This window comes from Chroicocephalus ridibundus, chromosome 3 (assembly GCF_963924245.1).
Source record: "Chroicocephalus ridibundus chromosome 3, bChrRid1.1, whole genome shotgun sequence".
NCBI lineage: Eukaryota > Metazoa > Chordata > Aves > Charadriiformes > Laridae > Chroicocephalus > Chroicocephalus ridibundus.
Window position 1 is genome coordinate 99,884,839 of NC_086286.1, and position 22,103 is coordinate 99,906,941.

The 22,103-nt window shown below is 36.0% G+C and overlaps 1 protein-coding gene across 12 annotated transcripts in view; it reads right to left on the reverse strand.

The window, feature by feature from the left end:
• PHF3 (PHD finger protein 3) overlaps positions 1-22,103 on the reverse strand; it is a 53,121-nt gene that overhangs the window by 13,337 nt on the left and 17,681 nt on the right. For 2 of the 12 annotated variants that reach the window (XM_063330262.1, XM_063330263.1), the window contains exons 2-9: positions 19,463-19,539; positions 19,027-19,203; positions 16,082-17,903; positions 5,499-5,826; positions 4,248-4,425; positions 1,630-1,780; positions 1,349-1,505; positions 177-293 (exon numbers count right to left, since the gene is read on the reverse strand). In XM_063330262.1, coding sequence (XP_063186332.1) covers positions 177-293; positions 1,349-1,505; positions 1,630-1,780; positions 4,248-4,425; positions 5,499-5,826; positions 16,082-17,903; positions 19,027-19,183 — 2,910 coding nt within the window. In that variant the 5' untranslated portion in view covers positions 19,184-19,203; positions 19,463-19,539. Of the gene's footprint in view, positions 1-176; positions 294-1,348; positions 1,506-1,629; positions 1,781-4,247; positions 4,426-5,498; positions 5,827-5,922; positions 6,959-16,081; positions 17,904-19,026; positions 19,204-19,462; positions 19,540-19,762; positions 19,900-20,437; positions 20,457-20,498; positions 20,516-21,602; positions 21,738-22,103 lie in introns of those variants that run through there. The other 10 variants (XM_063330258.1, XM_063330261.1, XM_063330266.1 and 7 more) reach the window with 9 other exon arrangements.

Here is a 22,103-nt window from a genome sequence, read left to right on the forward strand (position 1 = left end):
TTCTTCCAGTTCTGTCTTTGGGTTTTTAATACCAAATACATTCTTAGAGATCCTCCTGATTAGTCAGCGTTGCTTTGTGCAACACGCATTCTATTCTTTCTACATACGTTAACCTGAAAACAGAAGTTAAATACACATAGGCAGTCAATCAAACAGCCTAAGTTGACAAATCTCACGTGTCTGTTTTCTCTCTGCCTCCAAGCAGCCAGTTCTTTGGAAGCCAGTTCTTCTGGGCTCATTTTTATTAGATGGTCTGGAGTAACCTCTCCTTTCAGGACTTTCTTAAATAATATCTAGAAGAAAGAAGGAAAGTTAAGTATTGATAGCAATGCAAAACCAGCTCGCAGCAGGAAATGAAGTAGAGAAGCAACATACAACATACTCCAAACAACTATATGGATCGTGTGGTTTTGTAGTTATCTCCCATTGTAGGAAGTCGTACTAGATTTTATAACATAAAAAGCTTAATTTCAGAACTCTATTTACTCTACATAACAGAACATATCAACATATGCTCTTACTGATCAGATGTATAATTAACTGTTGTTCCAAAGGAGAAAGTGAGTTTATGCCCACTGCAGCAGTAACTTGGACTTTTTTTTTTTTTTTGTAGAGGTGCAAATCTCTGGTATTATACAGCAGAAAGAAGCCAATATTAAAAAGGACATCCATCTATGCTTCTTGACCGACTGAACTGAATTCCTAGGGTAAAAAAAGCCCCACGTAATTTAGCAGGATTAACAAAGAGAAGCCAGTGACAGAATAACTTGTTCATATGACGTACAGTTGGCTAGCTGTAACAATATTACAGACAAAGCAGCTTCATCAGAGTAACTGATAAAAGCACAGAAGACAGAAGTTGAGGAGGTGAGTGTGATGTTGAATGATGGGCTCATAGAAAGCAGAAAAGAGAGTGAAGACCAAGCTTGAGAAATCTGGGTGTGAAAAAGCACAGTGGGACAAGCTCCTGGACAGAAACAGCAATAAGTGCAGGAAGCAAGAAAGAGTTATGTGTTGGGGGACAGAGACACCCAAACAGGGGTAAAGACAAACACTTAAACTAAGCAAGCTATATTCACTACACTTTGAAACCCCACTATAAAAAGTACACTGTGAGCAAGAAGTTGAAGAATTAATGATGGGGAAAGAAGCGTAAAAGAACACAGAGAACACTGAGTGCACAGGAGGACAAACAACATCAAAGAGATGAGCGAACCTACAGAAGAAAAAAAAAAACAAACAGGATAAACTGTGAAAGGATTAATAATGTATCTACATAGAAGATTTTTCCTTTAATCTATGGCCAATAAAGCATTTCTGTAAAGCACAACAGACAAATAATACATACTTTGTTTTTAGGATCTTTTAGATTGAACATTAAACTTCTGTATTTGTTCTTATACTTTGAGTCAGTGTCCCGAAAAAAAGAAAACAGCTCTCTTTCAATCCTTGTGGCAACTTTTGCTGCTCTCTCCTCAGGAATCTTTAAACTGGAGTCTGTCAATCTGTGAGAGAACACAAGGGAAATTACCAAATGCTTCCAAATAATTAATATATTTTTCCTCCACCTTCTGAAAGAAACTAATTACAAACACAAATTAATAGTTTCATTTAATAATATTTCTTTACCTTTTCATCAGGATTTCCTTAAGAGACTGCTTGACACTTTGTCTTATCTGATCAGCAGAAGGTTTGGAAGCTGGCACGGCTGGCAGGTGTGTTGCACTAATGGATCCTTTCTCATTTTTCTTTTTCTTAATTTCTTGTTTCTCATGAACACCTGTCAAAACACAGAGAGTTAAAAATTGTAAACTTCTCAAGCCACTGCTATGAGCTTTTACTGTTGCCAGATATCATGAATTTTTATTTTTAAACTGCTAAGAATTGACCTTCAAGGAGAAGGAATGGACTCACAAGGTTGTTTATTTTTTGTTTTCTTATTTGGTTTGGATTTCATATTACATAGATTAATCCAGAAAAAAAACTCTTTAGCAGAAACAGACAGAACTTTTGCTCTTTGACTTAAGGTATTTTCTTCTACACTGAACCAAGATGACCAATGCTCATTAGCTTGGTCTTAAGTAGGATTTTTGACTCTGAATTTTTGTAAAAGCACAAATTATTTTTTCAATGAGTAAACTGAGAAATAATATACTGGGAAGCACTTATTATAAGCATATTAAACTCTAAGATAGCACTTTTCATTAAACTTAGCATTTCTGTATGTGTTAGCCATCAAAGTTATTTCAATTATAATCATCTCAGCTCCTGATTCAGGTAACAGACACTCTTAAATAAGGCCATTATAAGGTTTGTGTCATAAATGATACAAATAGTGGCAATTTCTAATCAAATTAAAATCATTAAAGCAAAAAACCCCAAATTCCTTCAAACTTTAGTTTTCAGAGTGTCAACTGAAAGCTCTTTTGTCTCAGCTCGTGAACGTGTCACTAATTTAGAGCAGTAGCCTTGTATTTATGAAAGCAATGGGAAATATTAATTTATTCCCTTTCTACTCTAAAAAAAGAAACAAGCTGAAGACTGATAGAGATCCAACTTTGTGTCTGATGGTAAAAAGCAGTATTTCTTTTATTATTACTTTCACCTACTGAGTGCAACTTAAAATGCATTAATACCAGAAGCAAACTAACTGCATTTTCAAGCAGCTATAAATAGACAGATTTTCTTTTGCGTTGGGCAGACAGCGTGATTGGATCATCACCTCTCTTATTAATGCAACTAATATCCCTATCAAAATTACTGATTGCCCTTTTCTCACCAGCAAGGTGGAACAGACCCGAGACGGCTGTTAGCCATTCCGCACTGTGATCTAAAGTATCCATGTGCTAGGCTTCTTAAGTAAAGCAGCTCTAATAATGCTTTTATTTGCTCAATACGTTATTTTTTTTTTGCTTATCTCCTCCTCCAAAGGAGGATGAAGAACTGGACTAAAACCTTTCAAAAGATGTAGCCTGAGGGGGCCAGGGGAAATGGAAAACCCCCACATATTTAAATGACAAAGTTTCAACCATCTGAAAACACAGTTCCCTAACAGGGAAGTGATGGGCAACATTAACAATAAACAATGAAACTATGAGCATAATTCAAAGCAGTTAAGAGATTAAGACAAATGTGCTGCTTAATAATTTTATGTTAATTGTTCTAAATGAGACTGCCAAGCTTCCCCTCTGTTTAAAAATGATTTTTATATTAACTTCTATTCTGAAATCGTCACTGTAAAAATCTTCTTGTCGTCTTCTTGTTCAATCAGTACATTTTAGAACAATTAAATTATTTCATGGATGCCAGAGACTCATTTTGCTCCATGCAATTTGCAGTTGGAAAGGATGTCAATTATTTTGTGACTCAGAATTTCGAAGTTGAACAACAAGGTATTTGAAGTCTACAAGATACCATTCAGTATAAAATACTTACTGAGATTTACACTGAACCCTGACATTTTCTATTGTTTTCTTCCACTAAAAAGAGTTTCTAGAATGTATGAGCATTAGCAAAAGACCAGAAGAACATATTTTTTTTTTAGACAAGAATTCCAAGCTCGAGTTTAGGAGATAAAGACACAGTTCTCACACAAAATCTCATTACCTTTGCTGCTGAGATTTCAGTCACAAATTAATTTCCTATTACCATGATCTTAGAAAAATAATGCTTTCTGGAAGGAAGCTGGGGAGGGGACAGAGGTTTCTGGGAGGGGAAATATGTCCCTTCATCCTTTCAAATAAAATTTAGATGAAAATCTGATAGCTCAGTGTGCAATATAATATTCCCCTTTGAAATGAGCTGATAGAATTATTTGTCAATTTGTGGAAAAGACATCAGTAAGTCAAAGGATAGTTTATATAGCAATTAAAAGACTTATGTACATTAAGTTTTTCATAGTATTTTATGGAAGAGTATTTCAAAGTTTTCTGCAATGTGAAATAAAGTTTAATACAGAGATGTCTTTGTGTACTTTTTCACCCATTCTTGATTACGGGAGCACACCCTAGTATTCAAACAGGAATTATCTGCACATCTACACAGGAAACATTTTACCTGCGAAATTGAATTTAAAGAGAAATGAGAAATAAAGATCATAAACATCATGGGAACAAACAGCTCTCCAGATCACCATCACTTGCACTACAATATCTGCTTTGAAAAACTGATACTATAAAGAAAGTCATCATCCTTCACCATATGTATACGTGAATTATAGTGTAGAGTACTTCACCAAACCTCGCTACCTGATTTCGTGGACCTTTCAACCACATTAAGGGATTCTTTATTTATTTTTTCACTTTTATCGTCAGGGGACCGCCGAGGAATTTGAGCAGTTTGTGATCCTTTTCGAGCAGGAACATGTTGCCCTTTTTTAGTATCCGAGTCTCTGGACTCAGACAAGTTCTTCCCATCACCAGATTCCTGAAATAAATATTTACACATTTTAGCACACTACTGAATGCTACAAAGAACCACTATGTAATTACCACGCACATTTACACATTAGCATGCTACTGAATGCACAATGAACCACTACGTAATTGCCACATATTTTTCCCTTTTTTTTTTTTTTTAAGTATACTGTATAATGAATCCTCTGGATGTATGCACCATTGTATATTTCTAAAAAATTACTAAACAATATCCCAAATTACTGCCAAGTATTCCTTAACAATCTCTTTGAAATATTGGCCAAAGACACATCACAGGCAATTTGCAGTTAAGCTCTATATTGAAAATCACTATGTTTTCAGCTATTTTAAAAGGTCCGGGATACCAATGAACATCCCTTAACCAGTTTTAGCCATGCATCCATGGGAAGTCACTTATGATTAGAAAGTACATTTAAACCAAAATTAAACACCATAGCTTACATGTCACAATTACAACACTGCTCTTCAGAAATAAGACAAAAAGGATTACTGGTCATTGAGTTATGATGAACATGATGCTGCATACTAAAATATTCTAAAGTATTGTAATAAAAACATCTCACTGCTCTTGCAAATTATCATTTGGTTAGTAAAATGAGACACACAGAAAGCAGAAAGGCCCTAACTAAAATGTCAGGCATTTTCTTCTATGTACAATCTGTAGTTAAAACACTCAAAACTGGAATACTGTTTTCATATTGTTCTACAGATATTTAAAAGATCTGCATATATCATACAGCAAATTGACAGATGTCCTGTAAAAGTGTTTAGAAATCTGAAAGAAAAATGCACAAAGTTCTCCACCATTTCTATATACAGCTATACGCACAGGTGTGTTTACACACACACCTATGACATGCACATGACCCTGCTCAATATGAGAGAAGTTATCATCTCAAAGGAGTCAAGCCAGTTAAAAAATGAAGCGACTCTGAAAAAAATAACACAGGAGTTTTAAATTAGATTCATATAAATGTTTGAAACATGGTATTTTAAATGGCAGGGCGTTAAGAGAAAACTCCTTCTACCCCCAATAATTATCAGAAGTTAAATAAGACTCACCCGTCTGAAGATTTTGACTTTGTGCTTCCCAGCGTCCTCAGTTTGCTTTGTTTTTTCAGTTGTTACATTTATATTACAAGTAGGTGTTTGCTTCGACATCCCCGGTTTTTCACACTCAATTGCTTTTTCTTCTCTATGGATTTCAAGTTTCACTTGAGTATCCGGTACGCTTTGATCAAAACACTCCATTTTTTTGTCTTCTTCAGCACAGCACTTCACACACACATATTCTTTGTCTTCTTCCCCCATCTGCTGCGCTTGAGAAAGACTCAGTCCAACACAATCACCATGAAACCAATCATCACATCTACCACAGCCTACCATAAATCTGAAAACAAAATAAGACGTAAGTCAGTGTACAGATGATGAAAGAATATACAGCAACTTAAGCAGAATGTACCGATAGTTGTTTTGATTTGTGCACCTCAACAATACCTTCTTGCCTGGGAAGTGATTTTCTTTGCAGCTTTACATCCACCTCCAGCCTTACGACATGGTATGATCTTCCTGAGAAACAGGTTTTTTTGCCTTTTTGCCTTTTGCAATAGTCCAAGAGAATACCATAACCTCATTACGTGTTCCTGTAACCTGCCCCCAAATCCTACCAACAGGATCTTGTCAGACTACTGTTTATAAAAATTTGATTAGGGAAAAAAAAAAAATCCACAACTCGCAAAACCAGTAAACTTTTGTTTGAAAATTTTCCTGCAAGAACATATCATCTTTGCTTTCCTTCAAATATGACCATCACCCTTACAGCAGAAACGTATCAACTACAACCTTCCATAGAAGTAAGAGACATCTGAGCGCTTTGGCAAATACGACCAGCACAGAAACATCAAGATATTCCAAACGAGTTGGTATTTTATATCACATTCCTTAGACAGTTATTACTTCATTACTTCAGAAAGTTATAGAATCATAGAATGGTTTAGGCTGGACAGGACCTTAAAGATCATCTAGTTCCAACCCTACGGACTCTTTACTGGTGAATATGGGACCAGGAGTTTGGCTTCCAGCTCCATCTGGCTAGCCTGCAGTGACTGACTGCCTCGTCTTAAATTAGGTACATGCCGCTCTTGTGTTGCTCAGCTATTTTATTCAGAGCCAGCAGTTACTTAAAGGATGTTTCAAACACTAAAATGAGTATCATTTAAGGGACACTTTTCATCTTACAATCACTTAAATTGTTTAACTATTTTGACAGTAAAAGTAACTTTACGTACAGATTTTCAAAGTGTTGTAAAGATCACTCGATCTAAAATAAAACCGTAATTTCTGACTATTTTACAGAAGCATTTTGAAAACTGCATTAGGTATCAGTACCACCTAATTGCACTGAAAGGTACAATTTCCAGTGGAACTATTTTGGAAGGATGGGGAATTTCAAAGTTAGACAAGTTAAGCACCTCAATTAACCTATTTCAGGAGACTTAATTGCTAGTTATTATTTTTTACAATCCTTTCTTATAAGAATTAATCTAGCATTGTTATGAAAGATCTTCTTTCGAATGACATAGGAAGATCTCTTGCATTATCCACTTATGTTCTCTTTCCCTTTTATAACTTTTTTGATTTATACTTACATAAAATATATTAAATATATCAACTGTGATATATTTTGTCTGGATGAAGAACATACAGAAAGACTGAAAGTGTATTATGAAAAGTGCTAGTGGTTTGTTAATACTGAAAAAATTACCAAATTATTAGTTTTTAAATTTCACAGCAGACAGACCTGATTTACAAAGAAATGCAATCAAATGCTGGTTGTTTCAGCAATGTATTTAACAAGCTAAATACATTGTCCTGCAAACCCTGTTTCTTTAATATCCTATAAATCTTTTTCATAAGATAATTCTAAGGAAGATTATTCCTAAAATATGTATGTTCCTATTAAGGCTAGGATCTGATGACTTACCTACTTCACAAAACCATATAAATATTACAGAACACACTTAGCGGAACTCTCATTCACCACAACTAGATGAACAGTCCAGAGCGCCTGATGCAGGTACTATACTCAAGAAGCTACAAGTATCTCAAGAGATGAAATATTTGTGTAGCAGAAAATGTTAGAAACATAAAAGAAAGAAAATATTGTGCCTTTATGTTCTTCCTTGCTTACCCAAAATAAATCAGGATTAAATTCTGCTGAAGTAAATACCATTTTGATGCAAAATGAGAGTGAGAAGCTTTAAAACTCCAACAGTTTGAGAAAAAGGTCATTTCCAGCTTCACTAGCCTATGATGCTGTTTGCTAGATTTGATGAAACCACTTCTTAATCTAGTTTGTGAAGAAAACAATTTTCTCTTCTTTAATTTTCTTTTTTCTGAGCTGCAAGTACATTTTTGGTATTAGTCATGACTAGCAAACAGTATCTGCCCATCTATTCAGTAGTTCCAATTAGGAAGGCAGAAGTTCCTTCACATTTTGTCAGTACCTCAATCTTTTCAGATCCACGTTCCAGCAAAGGGAAGACACAAGAAAGGTAACATTGGGGGACAACTGCTTCTGATGGTCTTAACAGAGTAATACCGTAACACTCAAACACAAGAGGCAAACAAGACAGAAGCGATAGGACTTTAACCGAAAGTTGATTACTCCTTTCTGAGAGCCTACAGCCAAACATGATGCAGAAAATACAGTGCGAGTGCCTATTTCACAACTTCAAGGATCCACAAGAGGATACTTTACATAGGTTACATCTCTCACCATGGCAAGAAAATATTAGTAAAGCTTTGGGAATCCCAAAACTGGTTACAAAAATTCCAAACATAAGACGTTCTACAGAGCTGAAATAAGATCAGAGCATACAGTCAAGTGCTTCTTGCTTAAAGGATATTTTAGTGTACTAATGAATGAATGCCTTTTAGTTAAAAATAGAGGAAACCAAGAATAGTCTTGAAGCCACAACTACTACTTGAATTTTTATTAAAAATATAGGGGGGTTTTTTTCCCCTCTTTGGAAATTCAGGCATTGGAGACTAATTTGTTAAATGAGCAAGGCAGACTGCAACCTTTAGCAATCAAAACAAAATTTTGATTATATAGAACACAAGACTAAATTTGCAAAAACGCAGAGATTAACTCCGGAGACTAAAATACACAAGATGCTGCACATCTTCAACTTTAAATTGACAGCACATGGAATTTTTCAGCTTAGCTCACACATAGTAAGTGGGCAACAAGGACAGTGTATGATGAGTAAAGCACCAGATAGTCATCCATTCTTACATCTTTATTTTCAGGTCTATTAAAAAAAAAAAAAAGTAAAAAACTTATACTGAATTTGGCTCAGAAACAGACCATTCTTCCCTAAGAATGTACACCAAGATGGACAGATGTCATTTAAGCCATCTTAAGCAAACTACTGAAGATGGAATACCCATGTGGCTTCATTCCAGTCTTCACAATAAGGTTTCAATTACACAATATTTAAACACACACAATAAAACTTCAGAATTCAAAAACTAAGACTACAAAGACAATCTGGAAATGTCCACGAAGCCTGTACTATAAAACAGGATGTAGTGTTTACAATTGTCTTGCTTAAACCTAATTATACAAAATGGTAATAAAAATACTGGTGCTGCCTGCCTAAAAGATTCACTATTTCTACTAGTATTTTCACACTAGTCAACCGCAAGACCGTGACTTCTGAGGCTGGGAGAGAACATACTGATTTTGATACCAGTAGCATAAATAATCCTTTTTACCACAAGGCCACTTTTACATCTTTGTTTTGCCCATCTGCACACAAAACACAATTATGATTTGTAACAGCAATTACAATGGGGTAATGGGCAACGCTCAAAGACTAAAAAGAGGAGTCAAGGGAAACTGAAGCCTGGCTTGAAGGATCAAGGATGTCCTCTTGCACAGCTGTCAGAGTTGTGACTGAAGAGGTTCTGATATCTTGGACTATTACAACACCAAAGTTTCTCACTGTAGATTGCTTCAAGTTTGAAGTGCAGGAGTTTTAACCATGTTGTAAGGCTGGGTTACTCATGGATGTAAAGCTGAAAGAGAAAGAAAAATTTATTTTAAAATATTACATCATGCCACATTCAACGACAGAATTGCTTTCACTGGACTTGAATATAAAAACAAAATTTTGTTCAAGAAAAATCTAAAAAGAGCTGACAGGTGACAGCAGACAGTACTATAGCTCTTTGGACCTTTGCAGAGAGTATGTTATTGTTTCATTCATTTTAAAGAATCCTCTTGGTAGTCCGTGCATTGGCATGAAAAGATGCACCTTAAAATCAGAAAGTAATAGATGATACATAAAGAGAGAGACAATAATTAATGCAAGCCTTCCACAGCCTCTCTTAGGTTTGGGAGATTTTCTTTGGTGTGTTATTTTTAGTAAATTCAATTCATCTGTTAGATGAAAAACTCAGGCTTGGACAATTTATTTTCAAAATATACATGCCATGTTTTAAAATTAATTTACATGCATTTAACTTATGTAACACAAGCAAGTTTCCAAAGAAATCCATTACTGTGAAATAGGATTTTACAAGTAAAATGGGCATAAACCATCTTATTCATAAAACAATTGTTTGTTGTAAAGCTGTCAGAATAGTTAGTGTGGGCCAGTAATCAGGATTTTAAAATTAATTAATTATGTAAGCCGCATCCCCACAGAAAATCATTTACTTCAGAAATAATTGCGCCTCTCTAATCCTTTGCATTTGTAGTACGTAGCATAGGGAAAACATGGTAGAAGGATTCAAATCTTAAAAAAATGCAAAACTTAAACTATTCAAAATGACACCCTAAGCCCAAACTCACCTAAGAGGAGTAAAACCACTGTTCACACACTTTTTAAGAACTTCAGGATTAAAAGCATGTCCCACATCTGCATCCACCCCCTCTTTAATAGCACTGTTCACCAATCTTCTATAAAATCTGTTGTAAATTTGTATTAACTTTACAACTGTGCCTCAGCTGCATCGATGCTACAGCCCAGTCAATGTTAAAAGCAGAAACACTGCATGAAGGCAACTGTTTTTCTTTCAGCTAACAAGGATGTTACTAGTGGAGAAGACAGGCTCTGATAAAGCTGGAGTGAATAAATTCCACATCAGTGAACTAGTATGGGCTCAATCACAGCTCAAGTGAAACAAGTGTTTGTCCAAAAAAAAAAAAAAAAAAATTCGCACTACTTTGTCAGAGCACGTATACATGAGCACTTTCTCGTTTGCATTTTTGTGCAAGTCTAACACAGGTGACATGATTTTTCAGGTTTCGATCTTCTAGAAACAAGAACAACCTATCTCCAAAGAAACACTATCAGTCTCTTTACACAGAACTTGCAGTGTAGGAAAAAGACACCATAAACTTATTTCCTAAGTATTAAATTTCAATAACCCATCTTTTCTATAATATAAATTTCTTTTTTTCCTTAAAAGCACAATTTTTTTTTTTGTTTTTCATATTACATGAACCTCTCCAAAAAGGAAGCAAGCAGGGAGACAAGCAACCTATGCTCTCTGAACTAAAAGCGAATGCGTGAAACGAGCCCAACAACAGGAAAATCAAAATCACTGAAGTCCTGAAAAAAACTGGTACAATACAACTCCTAACGTTAACTATACATTACAGGAAGCTCAATTACCAGTGGGTTCTACACACATGTGGCATTTTGCAGGATCAGGATCATAAGTTCTATAAACTACATATATATATATACACACACACATATTGTATATCATGCTGTCTATTTGCCAGGCTCCCTAATGGTACTAGTATTAATAACAATCTTACCAATACTGCAGCAGAGTAATATAATCCATATAAAAACCTACTAATAAAATGGTACCACTGCAGATATAAAACACAGTGGAGTCCTTCCATTCTTTAACTATACATTACAATGCTATTGTGTTTACACTGGCATTCAGTTTTTCTACAGCTGTGGCTGGACACAGATGGCAGCTTTTAATGTTGCAAGTCTCTTCATGGTGGAAGAAAGCAGTAACAGAGGTAGAAAACTTAAAAGCATTGTCCATGACTGTGAATTGATGACATCTTGCCTAATCTGCAGTTTAACATACTCACACTATTCAATGAACATGTACTAGAAACTAAGGCATCATAATTATCCTAATTACTGTTTCTTGTGAAGAATGTTGTCACAACAATGATTCATTTGCCGCATATGCATCTACCCTTAAAAAATACACACATGTAACTTAAGGGTGGTTATAAATTCGGAGGCTTAATTTCCTTTCTGAACCATTCTCTTTTGTATTGGCTGTAAAAATTATATAGTTGCCTGATTCCAAAATAGTTTACTGAAGTATTAGCACTATTTAAAAAAAAAAAAAAAAAAAACACCAAAAAAAACCCACCCAACAATCTCCTAATAATCTTTATTATAGGAAAAAACAGTTTTCAGATTTTTTTTTTAATTTCATCCATCAGCCAAAGTAATTTTCTGTATTAGAGTTGTGCAGAAACTTTTTAGTGACTATATTATCAGGAATACTATATCTTAGCTAAATCAACTCCTGCACTTCCGAATTAATTGCCTTCTACAATATTAGTAACTTTTCCTCTATATATCCCCCAGCCTATACAAAAAAACCTTACTAGAATTGTAGAAATCAAAAGAGGAAGTCATCAGCAACAAATTAAAGCTGTAGGCTTCCCTCGTGATATAATGCTTCCTATAAAATTTGCTTAGAAACAGAATAGCCAAAGTTACGTACTATGAATTATTAATCGGAAATCGGTGGAACTTCTTCCATTAAAGATGATAAGAGTGAAGACAAGGGAGACAATCTGCAAAACGTCAGCTATGTTTTGTCTATCTATACAAGAAAGGAGTGAGTTCAGCCCTCCAGCCTACAGAAAACTTGAACACCTGGAGTCAAAACTGGGCAAATTTGTAACATGAGCCTTTACATCATAAGGATGGATGTGATGCATACAAGAAGAAATCTTACATTTGCAGATTTCTCAATGTCTGCAGAGCTACTATCTTCATCTAGCTCTATGCCAAGAAATCAAACATTATTTTTTGTCTTCAACTATCTTTAAAGATCTCCATTCGATCTGTCTTCAGGAAAATTAACTATTGTTTGTGACAAAGTTTAATATTTTCAACATCACTTGACCTCATTAAGAAGCTGAGGTAGTAACTTCAGTCTGTAACATTATCCTATGTGATATGCACATCTATACACATACATACGTTTAATCTGTAGACAGATGAATGAAAATTTATGTGTATGATTTATGCTCTTAGCTGATGAGAAAACACCTGACAGCAATATGGGAACACAACAGCAAAGTCAAGCAAGTTGAAAGCAATACTATGAGTAACAATAATTCAAACTTTGTGCTGAAAATAAAAAAAACACTGTTTCAGATGTGCTGAAATTACTAAGTACAAAAAGTTATATTGCAATTATCTGACTTGGCCAGAAACATAAGGTTTAGTTTTCATTTATTTTTTAGTTATTATTTTTTTAGTTATGTTGCAAAGGTAAATCTCTGAATGGGAACTGACACAATGCAAGCCAACTGAAACAACTGACATCAAGCAAACCAACTGAAACAATCAGTCCTAAAGCCAAACATTGACCACCAAGTGAGGGGTAATGAAGATAAAAAATACAAAACAGCTACATTGGTTCCAGTTTATAAGCACCAAGACAAGGGGAAAACAGCATGAGTAGTCACTGTTCAAAGCTCAGGTGCCAAAGAATGACTATCTATTAACAGAAAAAAACAGGCACGCCTCTTATAAAGCAAGACACATGTTTGTAAAAAAGGATTCCTCCTTTCCCAGCCACATCTGTTGCGTCTGCAGTACGAGGTAAGCATACTTTAACATGGTCAGCAAATTATTGCATATATTCCTAGAGACATAAATTGACTCCATTTGTCATGTGCTGATTCTGAAATAAGACAACATACAAGTACCATCCTCCTCCTACTGTTCTTCTAGGAGGCACAGTGAGATTGCTCTGGGGCTGTGAAAAGCCTACATAAGCATCTCCCTTTGGGGAATCTTTACACAAACAAGGCTGATGAAACAACCTCCACACATCATCTTCGACCTGAATAAATTTTCCAAGCTCAGTATTACATTAACAAGTTAGTGGCTTTGCATTTTTGCAGAGAATACAAAAAGGTTCAAGTGACTATTGTTTTGCAGCCTGAATTCTAAAAATATGACATACTGCAAAGCTCTTACACACATTATTTCCCTACTTGGGGCTGCGACTTCAGCTCCAACTTCTTTTTCTACAAGTAATTTGTACCGCAACATTGACAAAAATTTCCAAAGTTTAGAGAATGATAGAGCAGGATATAAACACAAATATTGTTTCAGATCTTAGCTCTGCCTTTGACACTTGTTGAACTTACTGTCTTTTGACAATACCTGTGTCTTACTCTTTCTCCTTTTCTCCTATACAATGAACAGAGGGGGAAAAAAAAGGAACAGGCTGGCCAGCCAGGCCATTACAAAAGGGAAGCAAAAATTCCTTGAAAAACAATCCACAAAGTGAATGTAAAAAACACCTTATCATTACAGTAAATTTCGGCAGTTTTGATGTTTTTCCAAGTGATAAAAGTGAACTCTATGTTAAGCTTGCTTTTTTTTTCCTCACTGCACTGAAAACGTTTTCTTGTTCTTGCACCAATTATTATAACCCCCAAGTTTTGCTTCCTCTTGTATCTTAGTGACATCACATGAATCACATGAAAGACTCCTTATTTGCAGCATACAACTACAAAATAAATTAATCTGAACAAATTTAAACTTCATTTTTTAGAATGGCGATGATAAAAAGCGCTGGACTGACAGTCTTAAGTTCTCTATTATTAAGTATGGGGCTCCATACTGCAAGCTTCCTCACTCCACTAGTGTGCCTCAGTCACATTCTATATACAAGAATTCTGTGTTTATGTACTAAATATCTTTCTACATTTAGTGAATCTGATCTTTTCCCGCTGAAACTCATGGCTGCGTCAACAGCTTTGTTACACTGACATATTAAAAAAAAAAATCTTAACAAGACTGACATTACAAAGTCGAGGATACCAGTAATCACCATCTGTGGCAACTCACAGGCGCTCTCAATCCGACCTCAGCTGGTGATCTGTGCATTATACTATTCTTCTAGCAGCAGTAAGAGCTAGCGGTGCAAAACTGGTTCGTCGCATTTAATCCTATATCAATGCATAGTACGTATATCTCCTATAGTGTTACTTTGACTCTATAAACTAAAATAAGGAGATTTAGTTCTGCCTCACTGCTGTATCTTTCCAGTATTGTCTAGATCAATTTAGTATTAAAAATCAAGACTTTCTGAACTCTAACAAAACATTCAGAACAAGAAAACCCATAGAATGTTTGCAAAACCACAACGAAAATAGGAAGAGTTCAACTCAAAGCTGAATTTTTAACAGATACCAAGCACTTTAAACTCCCAATATGCATATTTTGCTTTAAAAATATCCACATAAGCGTTTTTGTATCAGCAAGCAGCCTTTCTGAATTTAAACAATACATTCTAATACAGGCCACCCATGTACTTCTACCATTGTGGTAACATATGAGATGATAAAAACTAAGGAAATGCACACTGGATAAAACTAAATGCTATTATAGAGGTACAAATGGTAAAGGGACCGTCATAACAATAAAAATTAAAAAAAAAAAAACAAACACACAACAATAACACACAAAAGCACGCAGAACTAAGTTTGAGTGCCCCTTCAATTGGGGAATTCTCACCACTCAGGCAGAGCAAACCTAGCCTTAATTCTTTTAATAGGCCACATTGATGCAGTTACTATAGCTGCACAGTAAATGGATTTCATGTATTTGTTTTTCTAATATGATGTAAGTCAATAAAACTCACAAGGGCTCTTATATACAAATCAATGCTATAAAGAACTCGGGCACCAAAGGTAATTGTTCCATATTTCACTCTGATATACGGAGCTCTAAAGCACACTCACTGAAAATTACTATTAAAAGTTTCTCTCACATAAGCAAAGAATCAATCAGAAACATCTTTAATTTGAAATGAATTTAAAAAAAAAAAAGGCTGCCACGTAAAACTGCAATTATGAAAAAAAAAGTATTGGAATCACACTTCTACCAGATAAAAGTCACGTGCAAACAACTATTTGATATTTTTTTTTGTTGATGGTGATCCTTCAACTTAAAGAGGTCTCCGGAAATAAGGAAATGACAATCTGGAACACAGACATCTTAGTCTCATTTCTTTTCTATGAAAAAAAAGTCAAGTTTAAAGTACATATTTTAACAGCATAGCAGAATTATACATTCCTCAAAAAATATATTGATATAATAAAACACTTCTAGTAAAATATTTTGACCAAACTAGTTTCTAATGCTCTACTTAAAGACAAAAAAAAAAAGTGTATGAGTGCAAAGGAAACTAATGGACAGTATAACAGACCCACTTTCATTACAAGGCTATGCCTTTTCATTTTGGCACCAGCAGTATGAAACATTTGGCAAAAGAGGAAAAAAATTATCTTCTGAGACGAGTAATAAATTCTTCAGACACAAAGCCACACACACCTGTTGCCATGTGGCTTTTTGCAAAAGCCACACTGCTTGTTGGGCACCCAAACATATTTGCTTTCACTAGCAGAGGTATGTTCCAAGCCTTCCCGTTTAACAGTTGAAATGTTATCTGGAATGAATAACGGAGGTTCATCAAGTGAAAGACTTTTGCTACTTCTTCTCTGGCGAGGTTGGAGATTCTTATCGATTCTTCTTGACTTGTTTTTTTCTTTATCATCCTCCTTCAGATGTTCTACAACAGGGGGATCTTTTGACTCTGCCTCTTCCTTTGTGGAGCTGTTCGTTTTTAGCGCAGTTGCAAGCTGTTGTTTCTGACCCTGGGTTTGCTTCTGACCAAGATTTGAAACATGCCCTGATAAGGGATGCACAGAGTGGTGGGTGTCTTTAGAACAGCTTTGATGAGTAGGAGATTTCTCACTTGTTCTTTGAATCGATGACTTCTGTACTTGCCCAGAAGCCTGGACTCGGGGTATTTTCTTCAGCATGGTATTGGTCTGCTTTTTTATGGTCACCCCTGAAACGGAGCTCCTTGCTTTCAAACCCAGATCAGATTGTTTCTTCCTAATTTTAACTGGATTATTTGGATGCTGATGACTCTCTTGCTCATCTGCATTCCGCTTCAGACTTGCTGAAGATGGACTGTGAAGACCTGAAACAGTAAGACCAGCTCTTGTTCTTGAACGTGTTATTTCTTGTTGCACTGTACCTGATTTCTGTTGAGTACTTGCAGTCAGATTTTGCTTATTCTGTATTATAGATTTACTATGCCGGGGCCTAATGTTCTTTTCACATTTTGATGAAATGTTAATTTGTTTATCATCATCCTGAAATTTTGATGCCTCAAGGCCTTCTACTTTAGTACTGCTGATCTGCTGCTCTACATTTTGGCTTTTTTGGTCAAGAACAGTGCTATCTAAAATGCTATTTCCTGCGTCAGCAGAAGTAAACTCTTCACTTTTCAAGTCTTTATTATTAAACTCTGTACTGTCCAATAGTTTCTCAGATGAAGTTACAGTTTTCTCCACCCCCTTATCATCTATAGGTTCTGTTACACATTCTTTTACTGACAATGTGTTTTCATCAGGAACTTCCACATTGTGGGAACCTAAACTACAGTCAAGCCCCTTTTCTATAGAGCTGGACAAATTTGAAGCAGCCTCACAAATTTCACTTGGATTCACACAAACACTAGATGGATCATTAGCTTTTCCAGTTACCCCACTTTGATCATGCTCTTCTGTTTTCTTCTCTGGTTCCTCTGTTTTATATTCAGTCTTTTCTCCTGAAGAAGTTTCAGAGCCCATTGAATCAATCACATCATTTGCTTCATTTTTAACTGCAGTAATTTCAGTATCTGCAGAGACTGAACAAACTGTCTCAACATTCCCAGATTCAATCTTTGTTGCAACCTCTGTTATTTCCTTTGATTCTCCAGGAGAAGGAGAACAGGCTCCTGCTAAATTAGCACAACTTAACTCTTGGGATGTTTCCTCAACTTTTGCCTGGTTAAGGGTTTCAGATTTTATTTCGTTCACCTCTTCGGGACCAGGAAGACATTTTGTATTACTTTGGGATGCTGTTACTGCTACTGGTGTTCCTTCTGTCTGTCCTGATCGTCTTGTACTACGCCTAACTTCTTTAGGCTGCTCTGTTTTCAAGGGCGCAGCGACATCCGTCTCTTTAGCTGGACTTCTCTCTTGTTTCTGTCCAGTTTTTGGAGCAGATCCACTTTTTACAGATGATTTCTTGGTACTAACAGGAGGTGCAACGTTCGAACGCTTGGCCAGGGTGCTCTGTCGCAAACTCCGAACTTGTTCTAGGAGGGGAAAGAGAAAATGTCTTAGGCATACTGCATCCTCCTCTTTCCAAACACAAGACTTACCTAGAATAGAACTGATTTAGCCTGATTTAGCTTACTGGACACAGAAAGAACTTAAAACTTAGTTGTTTACTAAACTTAAACAAAACCCCACAAGCTCTCTCTACTTTAAAACGTTGTAAGTTGCTTGCATTTCAATTTTACACTGACACAGTTTGGATGTAAAATCACATTTTTCTAATGGCGATAAAAGTTCTGAATAATATATATAAAACAGAAGTGATGATAAAAAGACAATCAAAACCCACTACTTTTCTACCACTCAACTTTTTCTACCTCAAGTAAAAATTGCACAGGTTATATTTTGATTAGAGTATAGCTTTTAGAGAAGACAGTATACAAATTTGAGATGGAGTCACATTATGACTTGACAACATCTCTTACATTTTCTAAACAAGAAACCATTCCAATGCATTTTTAAAAAGCACATTCACCAGCTTTGTATCACAGGTTCTTATTTAAATTGACTTCCCTATTGAGTAGTTTTATCTTTTTAACTCAGCCTACTCTATAGGGTGGGGAAAACGCAGAACTGTCAATAACTCCATCAGTTCAACAAGTTAGAAAAAGCCTAACTATAATCAATTAGCTATCACACAGAATTTAAATATTTCATTAAGATAATTATTAAGCATACTAAGATATTACTATAACGTAATTTAAAATTAAAAAATACACAAATAAAAATAAATAGAATTAAAATTGTAACAGAAAATAAAGAGCCATGCTAACCTAATACTCCAATGCTGTTTGCAAATACAATATGCTTTTGCTGGTGAAGAACCTCAGTACTAATCTGATGCAGGTAAAAGGATCACAATCTCAAAAAATGAGTTTATGGCCTGCGGTCCTTAAGGAAGATACCAAATATTTAATGAAGAGGAATTCAAATTGAGTAGTACCCTATGGATGCCAATATCTATCTCCAGTTTGTAAAAAAGGAAGTGTCTGTACTTGAATTCACACAACCAAATAGCAAAGCTTTACTTTAAGTCTATAAATGTTGGGGGTGTGAGATTATAAAAATTCAATTGACCTCAAACGTGCAAAAACACATCACCTATTGAATGATCACCTTGTGCCATTAAACGTGGTGATTTTCTTGGTGATGCGACTGATGTTTCTTCACAACGGCTCCTCAAACTCCTGTTAGGTAGAACAAGCTCATCTTCATCAATGGTGTCGTTACCACTCTCTTTAACTCCTTCTTCATCCATAATATCATCCAGACCAATAACTGGGAAAAACAAACAAACAAGAAAGAGCCTAAAACAAAATGATCAAAAAATGTTGCAGCTGTAATGGCAAGCAAGACAGGGAAGAGACAGGGGAAAATACATAATTTGGCCATCTAAAAACAAACAAAAGGGGGGGAAAAAAAATGAAGAAAGGCAAGACAGAAAATTCCCATGTCAGGCAGTTTCAGTGGAGAAGAAGCTATCACCCAAAGCTTAAAATTTCTGTAGACAGTCCTTAGAGCTTTTTGGTGGACTCACATTTTTATTGGGTTTTTTTTGCCACAGGAAGGTCCCCAGTCTTAGAGGATCAGCTGTTCCTCACTGTCCCTTCCCACCTAAGAAAAAGTGAAGAAAGGTAAACAGCAGAAAGAGCTGATCCAGAAGTGCAAAGAGTTTAAAATCACAGTTTTCTCATAGGATACAATTTTAAAACTCTAAGTCCCACCCACATCATGTATCTGCATCTGCAAATCCCTTTTTGGAAGAGCATTGAGTGCAGCATGCACTAGTCTCCCAGGAGAGTCAGAGAACATTGTTGAATTCCTAGCCTCCACTAACCTGCGAAGGATCCCAGAGGTTGCTCCTGAAAATAGGTTTCCTAAGAGGCAGTCAGGCCACTGTACCAGCCATTCTCCTCACTTTCTCTAAGATAGGTTCTGCAATGGTAGCCTCTCCTATCCCAAAGATCCTATGTGTGATTAATGAATCCTGGTCCCTGTGGGTGCGAAATTTGTGAGATCAAGCCAAATACCCAAGTGATTTCACAGAACACGTAGGAGGGTCTGACAAATATTCCAAATCACCAAGTATGCCTATTTGTCACTAGTCAGGCACCCACCTAGAAGCATTTTCAAGATAAACTAATTCACATGACAGAAATAAGATATCTAAAAATTTCTAACAATTATTTACAACTGACTTAAATTAATAAATTTATCTTAGAAATCAAAATAAGCAAGAAGTTAGAATTGTTAGAATTTTTAGACTGTCAGAAAATCTGTCAATTCCTGTTCCTTTTCAAGTCTGATGTTACTGCAACTTAAAAAACATAATGCTTTTGTGAAGGCACTACAACAATGAGCATACTTTTAAAATAATAAAAATTGGAAGTTGTGAAACACTTCTAAAGCCAAACAGTGACAAAAAATCACGTCTATCAAGACTTTAAATCAATCCACAATCACCTGTCAGGAAGAAAAAAAAAAACAAACAAAACAAAAAAACCCAACCAACCTGTTAATTTTAAAGTTTAAATATTAGAAAGATTTTAAACAGCCTTTTAAGGAAGGCTGACCTTGGCACCAGGTAATCGGCACTCTGGACCTCCGTAATTAGATGGCTGTCAGGAGCTGAAAGCTAGGAGTTTCTTGGGCTGACAGTTTATTGTTACTCATTTTATTTTAACCATAATTTTTAGTGACTGCGTTGTATACATCAGTTTACAGGAGAAGTGTGTTTCTGGAAATTACTGGCAGTTTTTGCTTTCCAATCCACAGAGCCACCTTTAGCCTGTGTATGTATATGTACATACACAGATACCATACACAAGCTGCAGGGGACTGATAATGCTGGTCTTACTCCACTCATCCAAATGTTCCTTAATCACTTATATAAGCTACATACTGGGAAAAAGATGGCATTGTAACTGCCCTGTTAGCCTTTATTATCCCCATAATATCTAACACTGGCCATTTTCCAAGACTGAAAACTCAACGAGGTGGGCCCTCACCCTAACTCCAGCTGCCCATTCTCATGTTCTCAAAGACTATGTCCTCCCAACAGCTCTGCGCTTTGGTATTAGTGTTCTCATTAAAGGGTGTTCCTACAAAACGTGGAACCGGTATTCGGGAACAGCCTGTGACAAAGTAACGGTAGGACCAGAGGGAATGGATTAAAACTAGAGATGGGACGATTCAGACCGGACGTTAGGAAGAAGTTCTTCACCATGAGGGTGGTGAGACACTGGAACAGGTTGCCCAGAGAGATGGTGGATGCCCCATCCCTGGAAGTTTTTAAGGCCAGGCTGGATGGGGCTCTGAGCAACCTGATCTAGTGGGAGATGTCCCTGCCCATGGCAGGGGGGTTGGAACTAGATGATCTTTAAGGTCCCTTCCAACCCTAATAATTCTATGATTCTACGAAAGGAGACACCCTGCAGATCCTCTTCTGTTTCTTCAGTGTAGAACTAAACTACTAAGCTACAGAAGAAAACGTGACAAATAAAAACTACTCAGACAACTTCTGAAACAGCTCTGGAGCAGATTTCAGGGCTGCCATTAGAGACTCAGGTTTTACAATGTTCGTGCTCAAGTTACTGAGTTAATAACAAAAGGGACACAATCAGTCTACTATTGACAGACAGTTTGAAATATTAGAATTAAAGTATTTTCATACTTACAAGACTCTGTGCTGTAGCTTTAATTTTACAGAGGAATTTGAAGCACAGAATCTTGCTAATTTCAAACCACCTGAGCTATAACTCAGCTAGTACAGCCCCATGAGGCCCCCGGATGAGGAGTGTTCGACACACACCCTGCTGGGAAGAGAAAAAGTGACAGAGAATAGTAATAGATACAGAGGAGACCAGGACATTAAATTATGAAAGGAAAGTGGAGGCAGAGAAACAGCACTGGGAAAAGTAAACCAACAAAAGCAAAACCAGACAGAACTAAGAAGAAAGAGATATAGGTAACCTTAGTAATAAATACCTAAGGATTATCTCAGTAATAAATACAGAAATTAAGACAGAAGGATAAAAGATAGAAGGAAAAAATAAAAAAAAAAACATAACTAAATAGAAAAATTGTACACCAGTGTACAAATGAACAAGCTGTAAATAAGGAAAATATGAATCACGTTCAACATATTCATACTGGAAGAGGCACCACTGGGCTTCAAC